The 15,151-nt window shown below is 43.4% G+C and overlaps 1 protein-coding gene across 1 annotated transcript in view; it reads left to right on the top strand.

Moving 5' to 3' along the window:
- LOC308334115 (uncharacterized protein) overlaps positions 1 to 14,821 on the top strand; it is a gene marked incomplete at its 3' end in the record, with an annotated part of 28,293 nt that extends 13,472 nt beyond the window's left edge. Inside the window, exons 12-13 of the mRNA XM_080790702.1 lie at positions 13,864 to 13,970; positions 14,672 to 14,821. Of these exons, the coding sequence (XP_080646828.1) occupies positions 13,864 to 13,970; positions 14,672 to 14,821 (257 nt within the window). The remainder of the gene's footprint in view (positions 1 to 13,863; positions 13,971 to 14,671) is intronic.
- Positions 14,822 to 15,151: the final 330 nt, after the last annotated feature.

Below are 15,151 nucleotides of genomic sequence, written 5' to 3'. Positions count from 1 at the left end.
CAGTGGTCCTTGAAGGGGCTTCCAGGGGGTCCACACATTTATTAACATGGCATCACAACCAGTATAACCACTTTGACCTCATGTTTTACTTGTTGTACATTTATACTTTTGTACAGCCATTTAAAAGTAAGCAATCATCAATACAAGCACAAGCTGTGAAATTAGAACAAAACTAATCTCAATTTCAATACAGCAATACATTGATATATAGGAAAAAGGTAGGCTATACCATTTTACTTTTCACCTGACTGGATTGTGTAATTCAGGTTGATAGTGTTTTTGTGAGCCCAGTGGAGGTGGAGGGAGGCTGGCCTGGTGGTGGTACAGTGTGAGTGTGGCTGCTTCCGCTGATAGCACGGCACAGAGAGACACACCTGATTGGACAGATGATAAAAAAGCATTAGATACGCATTATACTGAAAATGTTAAACTATTCTCAACTTTTAATAGAACTCTGATAAGAAAAAAGTGAAGATCCATGCAGGGGTGATCAGGTGTAATCAATTGGCTAATTTGGGCCCTGTCCAGAGCCTGGGCAGAGCTAGCCTTTAGTGGCGGTTCTGAAAAACTGTGGGTCAGACCGACTCAAGGACGGGCACTGCACTCCCCGTGGTGGAGTGGAGGAACGTGTGTGTCTAATTTGAAGCATTTATGGATAGATGGTCCACTTTTGACACATTGTTTGTTGCTCCTTATATTAAACGACGTTTCGGTCGTCAGACCTTCATCAGGACGGAGTAAAGAGCAACATTTTTGCCAAGTTTCCGCTTTTCTGCTTTTCAAAGATTCCCTAAATGCACTTTTGTCCTACGCAGTACAGACCTGCAGTCAACAACCTTATGAGGTGTGCATTGGCCTTTATCTGTAGGATCTTATATTTATTTTTAGGCCAACACAGAAGATAACATCTTCACTTACAGGAAAACACAGCAGGTCTATGAGAAATGACGTCTCTAACCACATCCTGCAGTTGACAAGTTTCCATTTTTCCAAAACTACTTTTTAGTTTACTAACATTACTGTCAATCTCCAATGAACATAGCCTCGGGTTTGTCATTATAGGCAAGACATTTGTTATTCTATCTTTAGTACAGACTCAGGGTCCATATATCACACAATGGCGATACAGTCTAGTAGTCTACCCTCTCTCTTCTGTATAAGCCCTCTACTCAGTGACTATCCCCTGTCCTCTTCCCTCACTGTCAGACAGACAGCCTGCGTGTCTGCCTGCAGTGCGCGCGCGCGCGTGTGTGTGTGTGTGTGTGTGTGTGTGTGTGTGTGTGTGTATGTGCTGTGTGGTCTACTAGTCTAATGGAAGGCGTGAAGCACTTATCTTGTCTTCTGATCTTCACAGCTCGAGCAGCGTGTGGTCTCTTCATGCTCATCTGGATTTGGCTGGTTTGGCTGCACGGTTAGTGCAGGTAGTGACACTTTACTATATGGAGACTGTATGAACACAAACAGTGGAGCATCTTGAAATAAGTCTGCTTAACCCATTTAGACCTGAGATCGATTCTACAAATGCCTTCCAAAGTCCTGACAGTTTTCTGAAAAACCATGTTTCTATATCAGTGGTTCTCAAAAAATGTCATGTCAAGGACCTCAAAGATAGCCTGATGAAGGCCGCATAGGCCGAAACGTTGCTGTTTCCCTATTAAAGTTGGTTCACTGCATTTGAAGACAGTTTTTGTTCCTTTTTCATTATCGGGCATCGTACCCTCTCCTACACACCTGTCGCCTGTAGGTGTGTAAAAGCTTTGCTTTTTATGTCAAGGACCCCCAAAAATATATGTAATTGGCCGCCGACCCCCATCTGAAAATATGTTGTTCCGCAGGGACCCCCCAGAAGAAAAGGTTTTAGTTAAAAACATTCACTCTGAAAGAATATATTCAAACATTTGGGCCACATTTTCATGATTTTTCAAAAATAGAAGACCTACAAGCTCTATTTTTCAATAGCTAAAGTACAACATAATGCATAATGCAACATGGTTAAAACTATATGAACACAACAAGAATGTAAAAGTCCTGCTAGGGACGTGCTGTTACTAACAGGCTATTAAAACATTGTAGTGACACACCAGTAACGTATGCAGGAATTATACAAGTTGGCCAGGTGAAAATATCAAATATCAATCAATATGAAACTGTAAATGTAATATTAATATTTCGACAACTCTGCTTGTTGTGTTGCATGATATATGATAAAATGACAGGACATTATGTATGCTATACTAAATTATCAAATCATCATTTTAGAATATTCATGTTTTTGGGCGGCAGTGGCTCAGGAGCTCGGTAGAGTAGGCCACCTGGGAAATGGAAGGTCTCCCATTCTGTGTCCTTGAGCAAGACACTAAGGCCCTCATTTATCAATTGAGTGTAAAATCTGCCCCAAATTCGAGTGTGGGTTTCGTAGTACACCCACGTCGCCCCGGCATTTATAAAGTGATCGCAAACAGCTGATCCTTCCTTAATTTCGTTCTGACGTTAATAAATGTGACGGCTGAAATCTATCAGGCACGCCCTATGAAATCAAGCCTCGCGAAGGCGTGAGACTGCACACTGCTGTGATAAGTCCTGTGGGTGAGTGAAGCCTGCATGAGAGATAGGCTATCATGTCGTCAAGGCAGTCATAATCAACGTTTATGTAGTGATTTGATCATTGATGAACGAATAATAAACATATGGATGAAGGCTTGCCGCTTGTGTGCTGGTATGTGTTGGCGACGCACGCCACGGTCCCGTCCCCCCGAACCCCAAAAATGATCTCGCTTTTATCTGAACTGTCAAAGCACTTATTTAAATGGTGAATGATTAAGCCCCTTACGCCTATAGCCTGCTACAATTGCAAATAGGCAAGCTGTATGCCTGTCATTGTCACTTGGAAATAATGGCGTGCAGTCCATTTATGCCTTTTTTTTAAATAATATCACAGTGATGCCGCATCACCGCATGCGCTCCCAAATCATCTCACAAGTGCGCTCGCATAACAAGGCCAGTAAAGCACTGTTTGATTAAGCACAAACTAATACAATGTAAACATGTTATATTGTTTTTTAATTGCGCAATTTTAATTACTTGTAAAGTTGGAAAGTTTTACATGTTGTGGGGTCTCGAGAGCGACACCCCGCGATGGTAAGTGCGTTGCCAGGGCAACCAGACACGCTGTCAGACAGAAGAAGCCTCGGGCCGTTAGGAACGCCCTCGGCCGTGTGATAGGGAATGTATACGTCCCGAATCTCCTCCTCCGCCAGCTGGAGCTGATGGATCGACCGCACCCAAATCAGCAAGCGGCCACACCCGTCATATAAAAAGGAAGACTCAGTCTACGTCTGACAGCGGCTGGTTCACACACATATGCTCACGGAGGCACGCACGGCACACCGTCGGGGGGTAAGACGACACACACACCTCCACCGAACACACATTCATGTGAATAGCTCTGCATGTCTTAACTGTCATTCTCCTCTCATCACAGGCTTTTAGGAACGGTCCAGGGAATGTCCGAGGGACAGAGACACTCGGACTGTATGAGTAAAATATAGAGACGGGAGTTCCAAGTCCGCATATCGCGCGGCGGGAGGGTGGCAGCCCCGCCACAGTGACAGCGACAAGGACACTACACAAAATAAGGTCGGAAAGAAACCTATAATTCTTGAGTCTACTATTGAGGCCTTGGAGCTGGAACCCGCTAGGGGAGAAGACCCGCTACAGTTAAAGATAAAGACCGATGACGTCACGAAGCAAGGCAGCGCCGTCACCTCTTATCGTTATTAAAACCACAGCCCTCCAGTGAGGAGCGAGCTATCAGAGACTGTACAAACCTGAGTTGAAATCTAATCTTCTGTTCTCATCCTTCTCCAGGCTGGCGACGACGCCTGTGAAACTTAAATTGTATGGAATATAATTTATGCTGAATCTACGTGGGGTTTCTCCTGCATGCATTCTGTATACTTTGCTGCTAAACAAATAAAGAGCCGTTTGAAACTGCTGCAATCCCCTGTTCCGCCTGCTCCTTGACCACTGAGACTCCACAATGTATATACACATACCGTTTTATATTAACATTTTATGAGTGAAAACATATGTTTAGATGCCTGTGACAGCGTGTCAGCAGTTCAGACAATGCTGCTCCGCTTGTGTACGACAGAAAAACAGCCGAGGACAGCTCGAGGACAGCTCCCGACCAGACGTGAGTTTTGAACTTTGTCAAGTTTCGGCGTGCACCCATATTTTGGCGTACGCCCGGTTGATAAATGAGGGCCTTAACACTTAGAATGTTGAAAGCGTTTCTATACGCTTTATTATACCCACCCGTGCTATGCGCATACCGTTTTTATACGTTTTATGGTCCAAAATACGTCTTTTTATTGATTTCTGTAGTTCAACTATATACGCGCCCGGACAACTCATAATGTAACACCGATCGGCTCTAAAAAGAGTTAAAACCCCCCCCTGCTGAAAAGAGGTGTTGGTCTGAGAAGCGTCTGGCACCGCCTATTGGTTGGTCTATGCGAGGAGGCAGCCCCCATTACGACGTAATGGAGACGGCCGTCCGGCATAGACCAACGCAGATGTCAGGGGATCTAAAATGGATGGGTCCATGCTCTTGTGTGTGTGAATACACTCGATTCCCCCTCCCCTCCTGTTTCTACATGGTTTCTCCCGAGGGAGAATTGTGGGGGGGGGTCTCTTCCTCTTGGATCGCATTGGCAGTTCCCCCCCCACTCCCCACTGCTTTCAACTGCAAGGCTTGCCTTGCACTTCTCTCATTCTCGGAAAAAGATACAACGCGATTTGCTCTCTGCCCGTATATAAACCTGCAACGATCGGCATTTGATTTCATAACGTTTGCCAGACACATGGAGTTAGTCATGGACAGATTGCACATCATTATCGAGGGACCGCCATGATACGTTGGTCGCTGATCGCAAGCCATAGCGTCTTCGCCAGCAGACACTATCTATCGGCTGTGATTGTAACCGTTGCATTCATTATAATTGCAGTGATAAGACCGCAATGAAGACGTCTGGGACGTCATTGACCCGTTTGTAATGTATAACGAATACACATGTCTCATCCTAAACTGCGGAGGCCGTGGTGGATAAAGCTATTTTCCCTATAATTGTTGACGTACTGCTTCTGCTGCTTTGCTCGCATCCAACCATCCATCCCCCTTTGTCGTTGTTTTTTTTTTCCAAACACGTTGACGTGCTGCTTCTGCTGCTGCCGCATCCATCCACCATCGTCGTTGTTTTTTTTTCCAAACATGTCCAGACATAATCCTCACCGATCCAGTCTCGCGTCTCACCTTATAGAGACGCGAGACTGGATCGATGAGGTTAGTGGTATGTCTGGACATGTTTGGAGCGGCACACGACGATCGACAATAATGTTGATTATGCAAGATCATTTCCTCAAAGCCTAGTTGCCCCCCCCCCCCTGTTACTGCGATTGTAGCTCGTATAGCGACATGTACATACTATATACCGTATGAAACAGTAGACTCTCTGCTTTCATAAGAAAAATACTAATACTGTAATAATAATAAAAATCACACCCCTGTGAAGTGAGCAGTGCAATTGCACTGCTCACTTCACAGGGGTGTGATTTTTCTGGGTGGTATTTTTCTTATGAAAGCAGAGAGTCTACTGTTTCATACGGTATATACTGTAGTATGTACATGTCGCTATAGGCCTTTTTTTGTGAATAATAGTTATTCGGGTCCATGCCTTCTCTAAAGTTCTCTGGTGGGCGCAAGCTGCATTCAATAGCCAATTAGTGACAAACTGTACATGGGATCAATGTGTATTTGTTTTCCTCCTAAAAGTAGACATTCAGGGCTTTCATTCAGTGTATAGTATGTATATGATATTATTTGTGTTCATTTTTATATCTGTCTGTCAATGTCTGTCAACTTCAAGCCTCCATATCTCTGTTGTTTTTTTTCACGAGCAGCGTGCAGGCAAAAGCAGGTGTTAGAAAAAGGTCAATATCTCCAGAATGGAAGATGGTAGAATCATAATTTTTTATATTAGTGGACAAGTTGGGCTTTCTTTTGATTTATGCGGTGTGATTCTCGCTATAAGAGGCCCCTCGCTGTGGGCCCCCCAAAAAGTTCAAAAATCCCATGTTAACCCCTTAGCACCAGTAATCCTTGGTCCACTAGAACCTGTAGCAGTTAAAGTGTTAAATGCAGTGTGTTTGTGTGTGTGTGTGTGTGTGTGCGCGCGCGCGTGTACGTGGTGTAGGCCTAGTGCCTACATACCAGTAAGTGAGATATTAATCACGTTCCTTTGTATTTCAGGGCCCCCCTCGGATAGTTACTGTCCATGGCGGGCTGTAGACTGGATCAGGCTTTCCACATGCAGCTACCCCACAACACAGCAGGTCTTGTTTGCAGTGCAGACAGAGCAGAAGCTCTCAAAGTTTTAACCATAATACAACTAAATATACAATAACTAAACTCAAATCTCACTTGAATTGGAGTGAGATTCACTTCATAATTCAAATTAAATACAAAATAAAAGCCCCCCACCCATCTGTAACTCTGATAGTGTACACATGGAACCAAATGGACCCACTAACGGGACATGGTTCCATTTGTACACTGTCAGAGTTAAATTAATAATCGATTTACCAACATAAATTGGGGGTCCCAGAGATAGAAATTCCATTAAATGGGGGTCCATAATGCATGTCAAACTTGGGGTCCTTGAAAGCAATAAGGTACACCCGCACACTGTGTATCTGCTCGGCACAAGAGTATTGTCTTATTTAATGAAGCAACGTTTCGGTCCCTCCGGACCTTTCTCAGGCATAACACATCATTTTAACAGAGTTACTTATATACAAACGTTTTAAAAGGAATCAACCAATCTCAATAGACAGAGTCTAATTAGAGGAAGAGGTACAGCTTGTGATGATCCTCAATTTGCTGGCACAAGGCACAAGGACCCCAAATAACTTTTACATTATACGAGAAAAGATGTAAAGACTAATGGTTGTACAAATACAATAGGAAATCAACATAGTCAACAATAAGAGACAAAAGTCACTAGGTCCTGCTCTCATGACGTACACACAGAGTGGAAAAATACATAGAATATATATACACAAACCAAATTCACTCAACGAGGCAAGAAGTTCTGAATTAAAGTGCTTATATATTTGACGTATTAGTAAATAGCGTTAGGACACACACACACACACACACACACACATTTAGTAACAGTTCATCATTGAGCCCCTTTGGGTGAAGGGTATGGGTCCAATATGCTTCACGTTGTTTGAGTAACAGGTCATGGTTACCGCCTCTTTTGGGCAGGCGAACTTGTTCTATACCCATAAAACGAAAGAAGAAATGTCATGTTTAGAGTCATTAAAATGGACAGCAATAGGGTAATCACGGTCGTTTCTCCGAATGGAGCTCTTATGTTCACTAATTCGTTGCTTGAGCGGTCTAGTGGTTTTGCCCACATAGGCCAATCCTCATGGGCAACGGATCATATAGACCACATGGAAATACAAGTGATTATACTCTGAATTTTGAACTTCTTGCCTGTATGGGGATGAGTGAAAAAAGCAGCCTTAAAGGTATTGCTTCACTGAGCACAATTGCCACAGGGATAGTTTCCCCTAATAAGTGTCAATTTGGGGGAACTTGCTACTTGGTGGGAGACCCTGAAAAAGAAAAGTATAGGCCTATATGCAAAACAAAGTCATTTCAGAAAGAAACAGGAGGAAAATGAACTGAGGGAAAAGCTATCAAGGGAAATTGAAAGTGCTGGTAATAATATGAATTACAATGTTAAAACATATTTGAAAATAAAGCCTGCGTTAGATGAATATGAGAAAAACAAGTGTAGCCTATGCATGCAATTGTGAGGAGTAGGGCACAAACAACAAGTGTAGCCTATGCATGCAATTGTGAGGAGTAGGGCACAAATTGTAAAGGGTGAAACATGTACTTCCTTCTTCCTATAGTGCTTGAAAAAACTAAGCAAAAGAGAAATTTTATTCATTCAATAAAAATGGTGAAAAGGAAATGTATTCTAGAAACGGTAGAATCATTTTATAGGGACTTATTCGGGAAAAGTGACGTTGACAATGAGTGTGTTGAGACTTGAGAATGCTTTGAACAAGGTGAAAATAAGTGAATCTGAGAAACAGCTACTGTATGTGATGATGATATATTGATTGATGCAGCTTAGAGAGGCTATATTATTCAGCCTAACAAGAGCCCAGGGTCAGACTGGCTAACAGGGGACTTTTATAAAACCTTTTCAGAGGTGCTGGCACGGTGGCACCTAAGGCTTTACAGGCATATGGAGGATGCAGCTGGTGTCACAATCCATGTCGACTGGTGTAATCACAATTTTGTATAAGAATAAGGGTAGAAAACTGAAAGTAGAGAACTACAGACCAATCAGTCTCTTGAACAATGACTTTATTGCTATAAGATTCTGGCAAATAGGATTAAAAAGGTATTGGGTAGCATTATATCTTCTACACAGGCATACAGAGATATAGAAGATATAATATGCACAATGCGAGATGTGATTCCCCATATGAATAATGATGGAGAAGGTGGTATAATCTTAAATATAGACTATTTAGGCCTGACGTTGAAATAAAAAACAAATGTCTTCTAAAAGTTTTCTGAAATACCTCATGTTTCTATATCAGTGGTTCTCAATATTTCATGTCAAGGACCCCAACAATTATATGTCATTGGCCACCAACCCCCATCTGAACATATGTTGCTCCAGGAACCCCCCCAGAAGCAAAGATTTTAGTTGAAAACGTTCTCTCTGGAAGAATATACATTCTAAGATTTGAGCCACATTTTCACAATAAAAAAAAGTAGCAGATCTACAAGCTGCCATGCTATGAGCTTGTAGAACTGCTATTTGCAATAAGTATTACATAATGCTTAAAACAACAAAAGGGTTTCCCGTCCAGAAATGTTTTTTTTTTTTTTAAATAAAGCATTTGATAGAGTTCAGCATAATGTCCTTTACAAAACAATGGAGAGATATGCGGTTTTGGGCCTATGCTCATTAAATGGATTCAGCTGCTGTATAGTAGTAATGCCAAGAGCTGTGTAAAGTGAAATGGAGTTCTGACTGACACTTTTCCATTGGAAAGGTCAGTGAGACAAGGGTGCCCCCTGTCGGGCATCTTGTATAGTGTTTCCACAGTGTTATACTCCAGGACCTGGCTAAGATATGCACTTCATTTTTCCATAAGTTAATGGCAGGGTGGAAACTAGCCACAATTTGCCAATGACCGCCCACAGCCTACATCCAAACAGACAAAGTCCTATCTAATTGTATTAAATTATGTCAAACCCACCAACATTGCAGCTGTACGAAAAGCTTTAATTATCCTCTTTCTATCTGCAAAGTTTTGTTTCATAAAAGTCCACGGTAGACATGTTATGAGCTACTTTATGTCAATTAATTCCTTGCAGTTGATTTTTTTCTAAGTATTGGAGTTTGGAGGCGCTCGTTGATTAATCACTCAACAGTCCTGCATGTGTACCACCTGTTTTGAATTTGCACATAATGCAGGAGGCAGCAGGATGTTGCGTTACTGAAAGGGGGCGCTTCCAAACTCCAATACTTAGAAAAAAATCAACTGCAAGGAATCCAACACAAAAATCACTTGACATAAAGTAGCTCATAACATGTCTATGGTGGATTTTTGAGTGGTGCAACCACTCCAAGGAACAGCAATGTCCGTATGTGTTGTTCACCTATGTGACGTTAATGAGCACCAGTATGTACCAGTAGGGGCCAGTAGGGGCGCTGTAGTACTGCACTGTAGCCTGCTAATGAGAGAGGGGGGGAGGGGAGTTGCACCACTCGGTTCACACAGGTGTCATTTTTATGAAACAAACACTTTGCAGATTGAAAGAGCATCATTCAAGCTTTTCGTACAGCTGCAATTTTAGTGAGTTTGACATAATTTTGAGCATCTCAGGAAATCTGTCGCAACAGTTTTGCAGCAGCCGGCCCAGAATACTGTATCTTTGGGGGTGCTTACGATTGCGTGGAAAAACAATGGGCTCTAGAGACAGTCGTTCACACATACCTTGTGCCTTCTCAAATATCTTATCAAAGTGGTCAGAGTCCCTTTTTGTCTTTAAAGCTGTCTTGGACTGTGGAGACTGCAGCCAGCACTGTCTGGCTTATTTTCTGTAAAAACAGCAACGCAACACTCTTCCATGGGCTATAGACCGTAAGGCTATGAAGCAATATAGTACTAACGGGCAACGGATAAGGGATCTATTAAAGGCAATGGCACGTGGACTGGTGATTGGTTAAATTCTGTTTAATTATTTAACGCCCAAACCACACCTATGCATAATATAACGGGTAACGGAGGTCTTTAAGGGATTTAGACAGGTAACCAAAATACAACTTTAGTGGGGGAACACCCTTTCCCCACTCCTAAATCCCCAAATAGTGGCTTTAGAAAGATGAGACAAAAATGGAGCCCTAACAGTCCATCTGGTGGGACATAAAGGCCTGATTACCAGGACTGGCCCTTCATCACTACAGTAGTTGCCACTATTGGACACTGGTCTCACTACCTTCCTGGACTACAATTCCCATAATTCTTTGGTGCACTGCTCCTCCTTGTGGATAGGGGGAGAGCTGTCTTACTGAGACAACATGTAGTCCAGGAAGGAAGTGAGCCCAGTGTCCATGACATCAGAGACAACAGGCTCACTGCTACAATCTAAAATATCTAAAACCACATATTACACATAAAGACCCCCAGGAAAGTGTTCTAAAGCTATTTTTTTGCAAAAAGGGTGAAGTGTCCCTTTAAACTTTAGTAGTTTATTGTAGGGAATTGCCTGCCTGTCTTTGAAGAACTTGCAGCAGCGAGGTATAGGCAGCCAAGCGCGTGATTATTGTGTTGTGAACAGCTTGGGTGGCAGCACGGTGTATTTCCTGGAGCCGCGTGGATGGAAAACAGCATCATAGCAACAGAACATAACTTGGTCAGAGTATCCACTAGTCTCGGAAACCCAGAAACGTGTCCACTGACTGACTGACTTCATAAAAACATCTTCTGAGGAGAACCTTCTAGCATCAACGCTTATCGCTACCATGTTGAAGCCAGTGAAGTTACACAGAATAGGTATGTCTAAAAGTAAGTGGGGTCCGGGGACCCCCAGGGCCAGGGGTCATTGGGGGATTTTAATTGATCCAACAGAATGTATTAACATGTGCAATTGGAAGTGATGCCAAATAATAGATGAATCTAGAGTTGCAATACCCTCGACTCCACTGCTTTTGTGATCCGCTTGTATTAAACAACGTTAAACTCACTAATATTGCAGCTGTAGGCCAATTGTACTCTTTCAATCTGCCAAGCGTTTGTTTCATAAAAATCCACCATAGACATGTTATGAGCTACTTTGTCAAGAAATTCTCTGCAGGTGATTATTTTTTCAAGTTAAACGCAGGGCTGTTCAGTGACTTCGAGTTGCTGAGTTTAACGTCTCTTAAGCAGATCGCAAAAGCAAATTGGATGAATGGGGAGTCAATGGAGGGTATTGCAACTCTAGATTCATCCCATTAAAAAAAACAATCTAGAGTTGCAAAGTCCAGCTAGAATTTTCAACCCCGTTCATTTCAAGGCCCATGATTTATTTGGCATCCGACTGAGCCACGGACCACCATTTGATGAGATTAAGCCTCTCGGACCCAAAGCTAAAGAATATTGTAGTTGTATAAGATTTTGTCCACGATTTGGTTTGGCAACATGGTACGGGTCCATTTGGTTTAATGTTACGCTCTCAAGAGTTAAATATCTATAAGGGTCCATTTGGTTACCAATTAACACTAGCATTTAGCTGCATGGGGACCACCTGGAACCACTGAGCTATAGGATGCTCATTAGCTGACAAACGTACGCCTACAATACCATGAATAAATAAAAGGCAGAGGTTATTTAAACGCATGTCATTTTACATATTTATTATTCCTGTCGTTTTGTATTCTCAGATAACTCTTCGGCACCGCCCCCGGGGAAACCCAAACATCCCGCTCGTGGTCAACACGGGAAGAGCTTTATTGGTGCATGTTCTGACCTGCAAACGGTGTGTAACCCGATGCCAGTGATCGAGTTACACAGAATAAGTATGTCTAAAGTTTGATCAATATCAAGTTATCTTAAAGTTTGTAAAGCGAGGAGAGTAAATTATAAATAAGTCGCTGAGCAGCACATCGTATGGGCCGTGTTCACGCCGCTCCACAAAAAAAAAGGAATTAGTTTGGTCCAAAAATAATGTGTTTAAGGGATTTATTAAAGCAGTGAAATGTAACTCATAAGGGTGTTCAAACATAAATCAAGATCACAGCGATCAACGTAAATAAAGTAAAATAAAGCGGTCAACAAAAAGCACGGCATGCCACACAATCAATCACATTAACACCAGTGACTGACAGCCCATTCATTTCATTGACCAAGGTATAAATAAACATAAACACAATGATCCAATTCATGGCTCCTACAAAGTTTGTTTGGTAACACTTGCTATGCATGTGTTACAGGATGGTCTGAATTAACCTATAGCCAACAATGCGGTTCAGATGTAATGCTTGTATTCCCTTCCACACTTCATAGTGGAATATATTAAAATCATATCATAGCTACCATAGCACTTACCCCCCTTAGATAGCATTTCTGTAGACTTAGATAGAATTTGATACAGACTTATAGCATGTTATGTAGACAGCACTATGATTGCATTGTATGTAGTCATAGCACGTCATAGTACATATGCATAGCATAGTAGTATAGATGTATAGTTTATATGTATAGCTTCATTATATAGATATTCCACTGTTACTTTCTTAGCTTACGCATGTTTGATAAATGTTTTTATGTGATGTATTCCCATGCTTTTTTGTTCTTGCTTAATGTAAGTCGCTCTGGATTAAGAGCGTCTGCTAATTGCCTACATTGTATATCACTCCCCGGTAGAGTTGGCTTATATGCCTGATGAGCCTTCCAATAACATAAACACAACTAAATAATAATATAATAAATCAAGCAATACTGGCGACCCCCTGGTGGCCTATCCAGCCAGTGGCTATGTGGTCGATTCCCGACCGGGCCGTTGTGGAAGGAGTGGGGAGGGACTGTGTGGAAGGGGGAAGCATCGACGTAGTGCCTCACGCAGTGGAAGCTGGTAGGGAAACCACTGGAACAACAACAAAAACAGCCCATGTTTACATTCCCGTGGCGTCAAAGACACCAAATGAAATACTGCAGAGGAGGAGGATAAACCACGGACCTGGGTGGCGTGGTGAAGCTACACCGCACACCCAGCACAAGACTCCAACAGGAGTGAGTGGCTGCAGAGCGTAGCCCAAAGCTAAAGAGACAAGCGGTCATAGTCAAGTTCATGGTCAAACAATCAAATGCCAGATATCGGTTAAACAACAACCCCACGCTGTAGCCCGACGGGCCAGCAAGTTAGGTATCAACTGTGTGGACACACCAGCTCAACCAGCAAGGTGTGGCAGCCACAAACCAGCAGCAGAGACAACCAGCTGACTAGCAAAGGAACCGCACTGCCTTTATAACGTTACCAATCAGCCCACTAATAAGTGGGCGGAGGATGGCTGTGACTCTGATCCATCCACCAACAAGGATGGGAGATGGGCCGTGTTATTGCACGTCCATCCTGCCACACATGCATCCCTTCTCATATGATGTGGATCTCAGGGTCCAGGGAACCCATGTTGATAATTATGTCAATGTCGTTTTCTCAGATGACTCTTCGGCACCGCCCCCGGTGAAACCCAAACATCCTTCTCGCGGTCGGCGCAGGAGGAGCCTCAGCACATGTTCTGACTCGCAAACCCACCAGAGAATCAACACTGGACAAGAGAAGCGCAGCCATACTGGAGAGAGGCCTCACAGCTGTGGGCAGTGTGGTAAAAGCTTCTGCCATAAGAAAGACCTTGTAGTGCACAACAGAATACACACAGGGAAGAAACCCTTTGCCTGCGATCAATGTGGTAAGAGTTTTTGTCAGTCGGGAAATTTAAAGTGCCATCAGCGCATCCATACTGGAGAGAGGCCTTACAGCTGTGATCAGTGTGGTGAAGGTGTTGCGGCCAATAGTACTTTAAAGACTCATCTGGCGTCTCCCGCTGGGGACGCTGTGGGCACTGGCGGCGTGTTCCCTCCTCCGTGTCAGTGCCCATACCCGTTATAAGTGCTCAAAACATTTAAAGAGACATATGTGCATCCATACTCGACCGTTCTCTCTGCATTGAATCGGCAAAATCATCCGTTATGAGCACCTTTGAATGGGGCCAGTATGGCCCTTGGCTGAACATAGCCTGGTCAAGGACTCCCACTGCTGGACGTGTCTTTTCCAAATCTTGTCAGCGCAAGACTGTTGCTCTGCTCTTGGCGGGATAAAACTGGCGCTCTCCAGCAAGGACATAAAGACGTCACATCCTGTGCGTCACCCTTGTACACTGTATAGAATACAACACATGACATATAGGATAAGGGCGCCACCTGTCTGTTAAGCTTAACAAACACTCGTTTGTGCCATGTTGATGCCAGTGAAGTTACACAGAATAGGTATGTCTAAACGTCCCACCCACTCTCACAACGACCTCAGATCAGACGAGAGGACCCGCTGAATTTAAGCATATTACTAAGCGGAGGAAAAGAAACCAACAAGGATTCCCCCAGTAGCGGCGAGCGAAGAGGGAAGAGCCCATGCGCCGAATCCCCGCCCGCGGTGGGCGCGGGGGGGGGCTACCAATAGGGGCTACGTAACTCGGACGGCACCGAGTCGGGTCTGGTGGCCTTCGCAACGCTCGGCGACTCGCTCGGCGGTGCCTCAAGGCTGGCGCGCCTCCGTCAGGACATTATTATCACCCGTCACAATCGATTCAAAGGTGCTGATAACGGATTTCACCGATTCAATAGAGATACGGGTCGAATGCTGTGAGAAAAGCCTTACTTGTGGGGAAAGCTTCTCAAGGACTATCCTCAAAATACATCATTCATACTGCAGAGGCCTTTCAATAAGCACCGTTGAGGGTTGCACTTTTTTTGTTCAAGTCACACATTTTGCATACCGTTTTACGTTTCA

The sequence above is a fragment of the Protomyctophum bolini genome (assembly GCF_963924005.1).
Source record: "Protomyctophum bolini genome assembly, chromosome: 19".
Taxonomy (NCBI): domain Eukaryota; kingdom Metazoa; phylum Chordata; class Actinopteri; order Myctophiformes; family Myctophidae; genus Protomyctophum; species Protomyctophum bolini.
The sequence above is the reverse complement of the archived record's forward strand: the minus strand, read 5'-3'. Positions and strand labels throughout refer to the sequence as shown.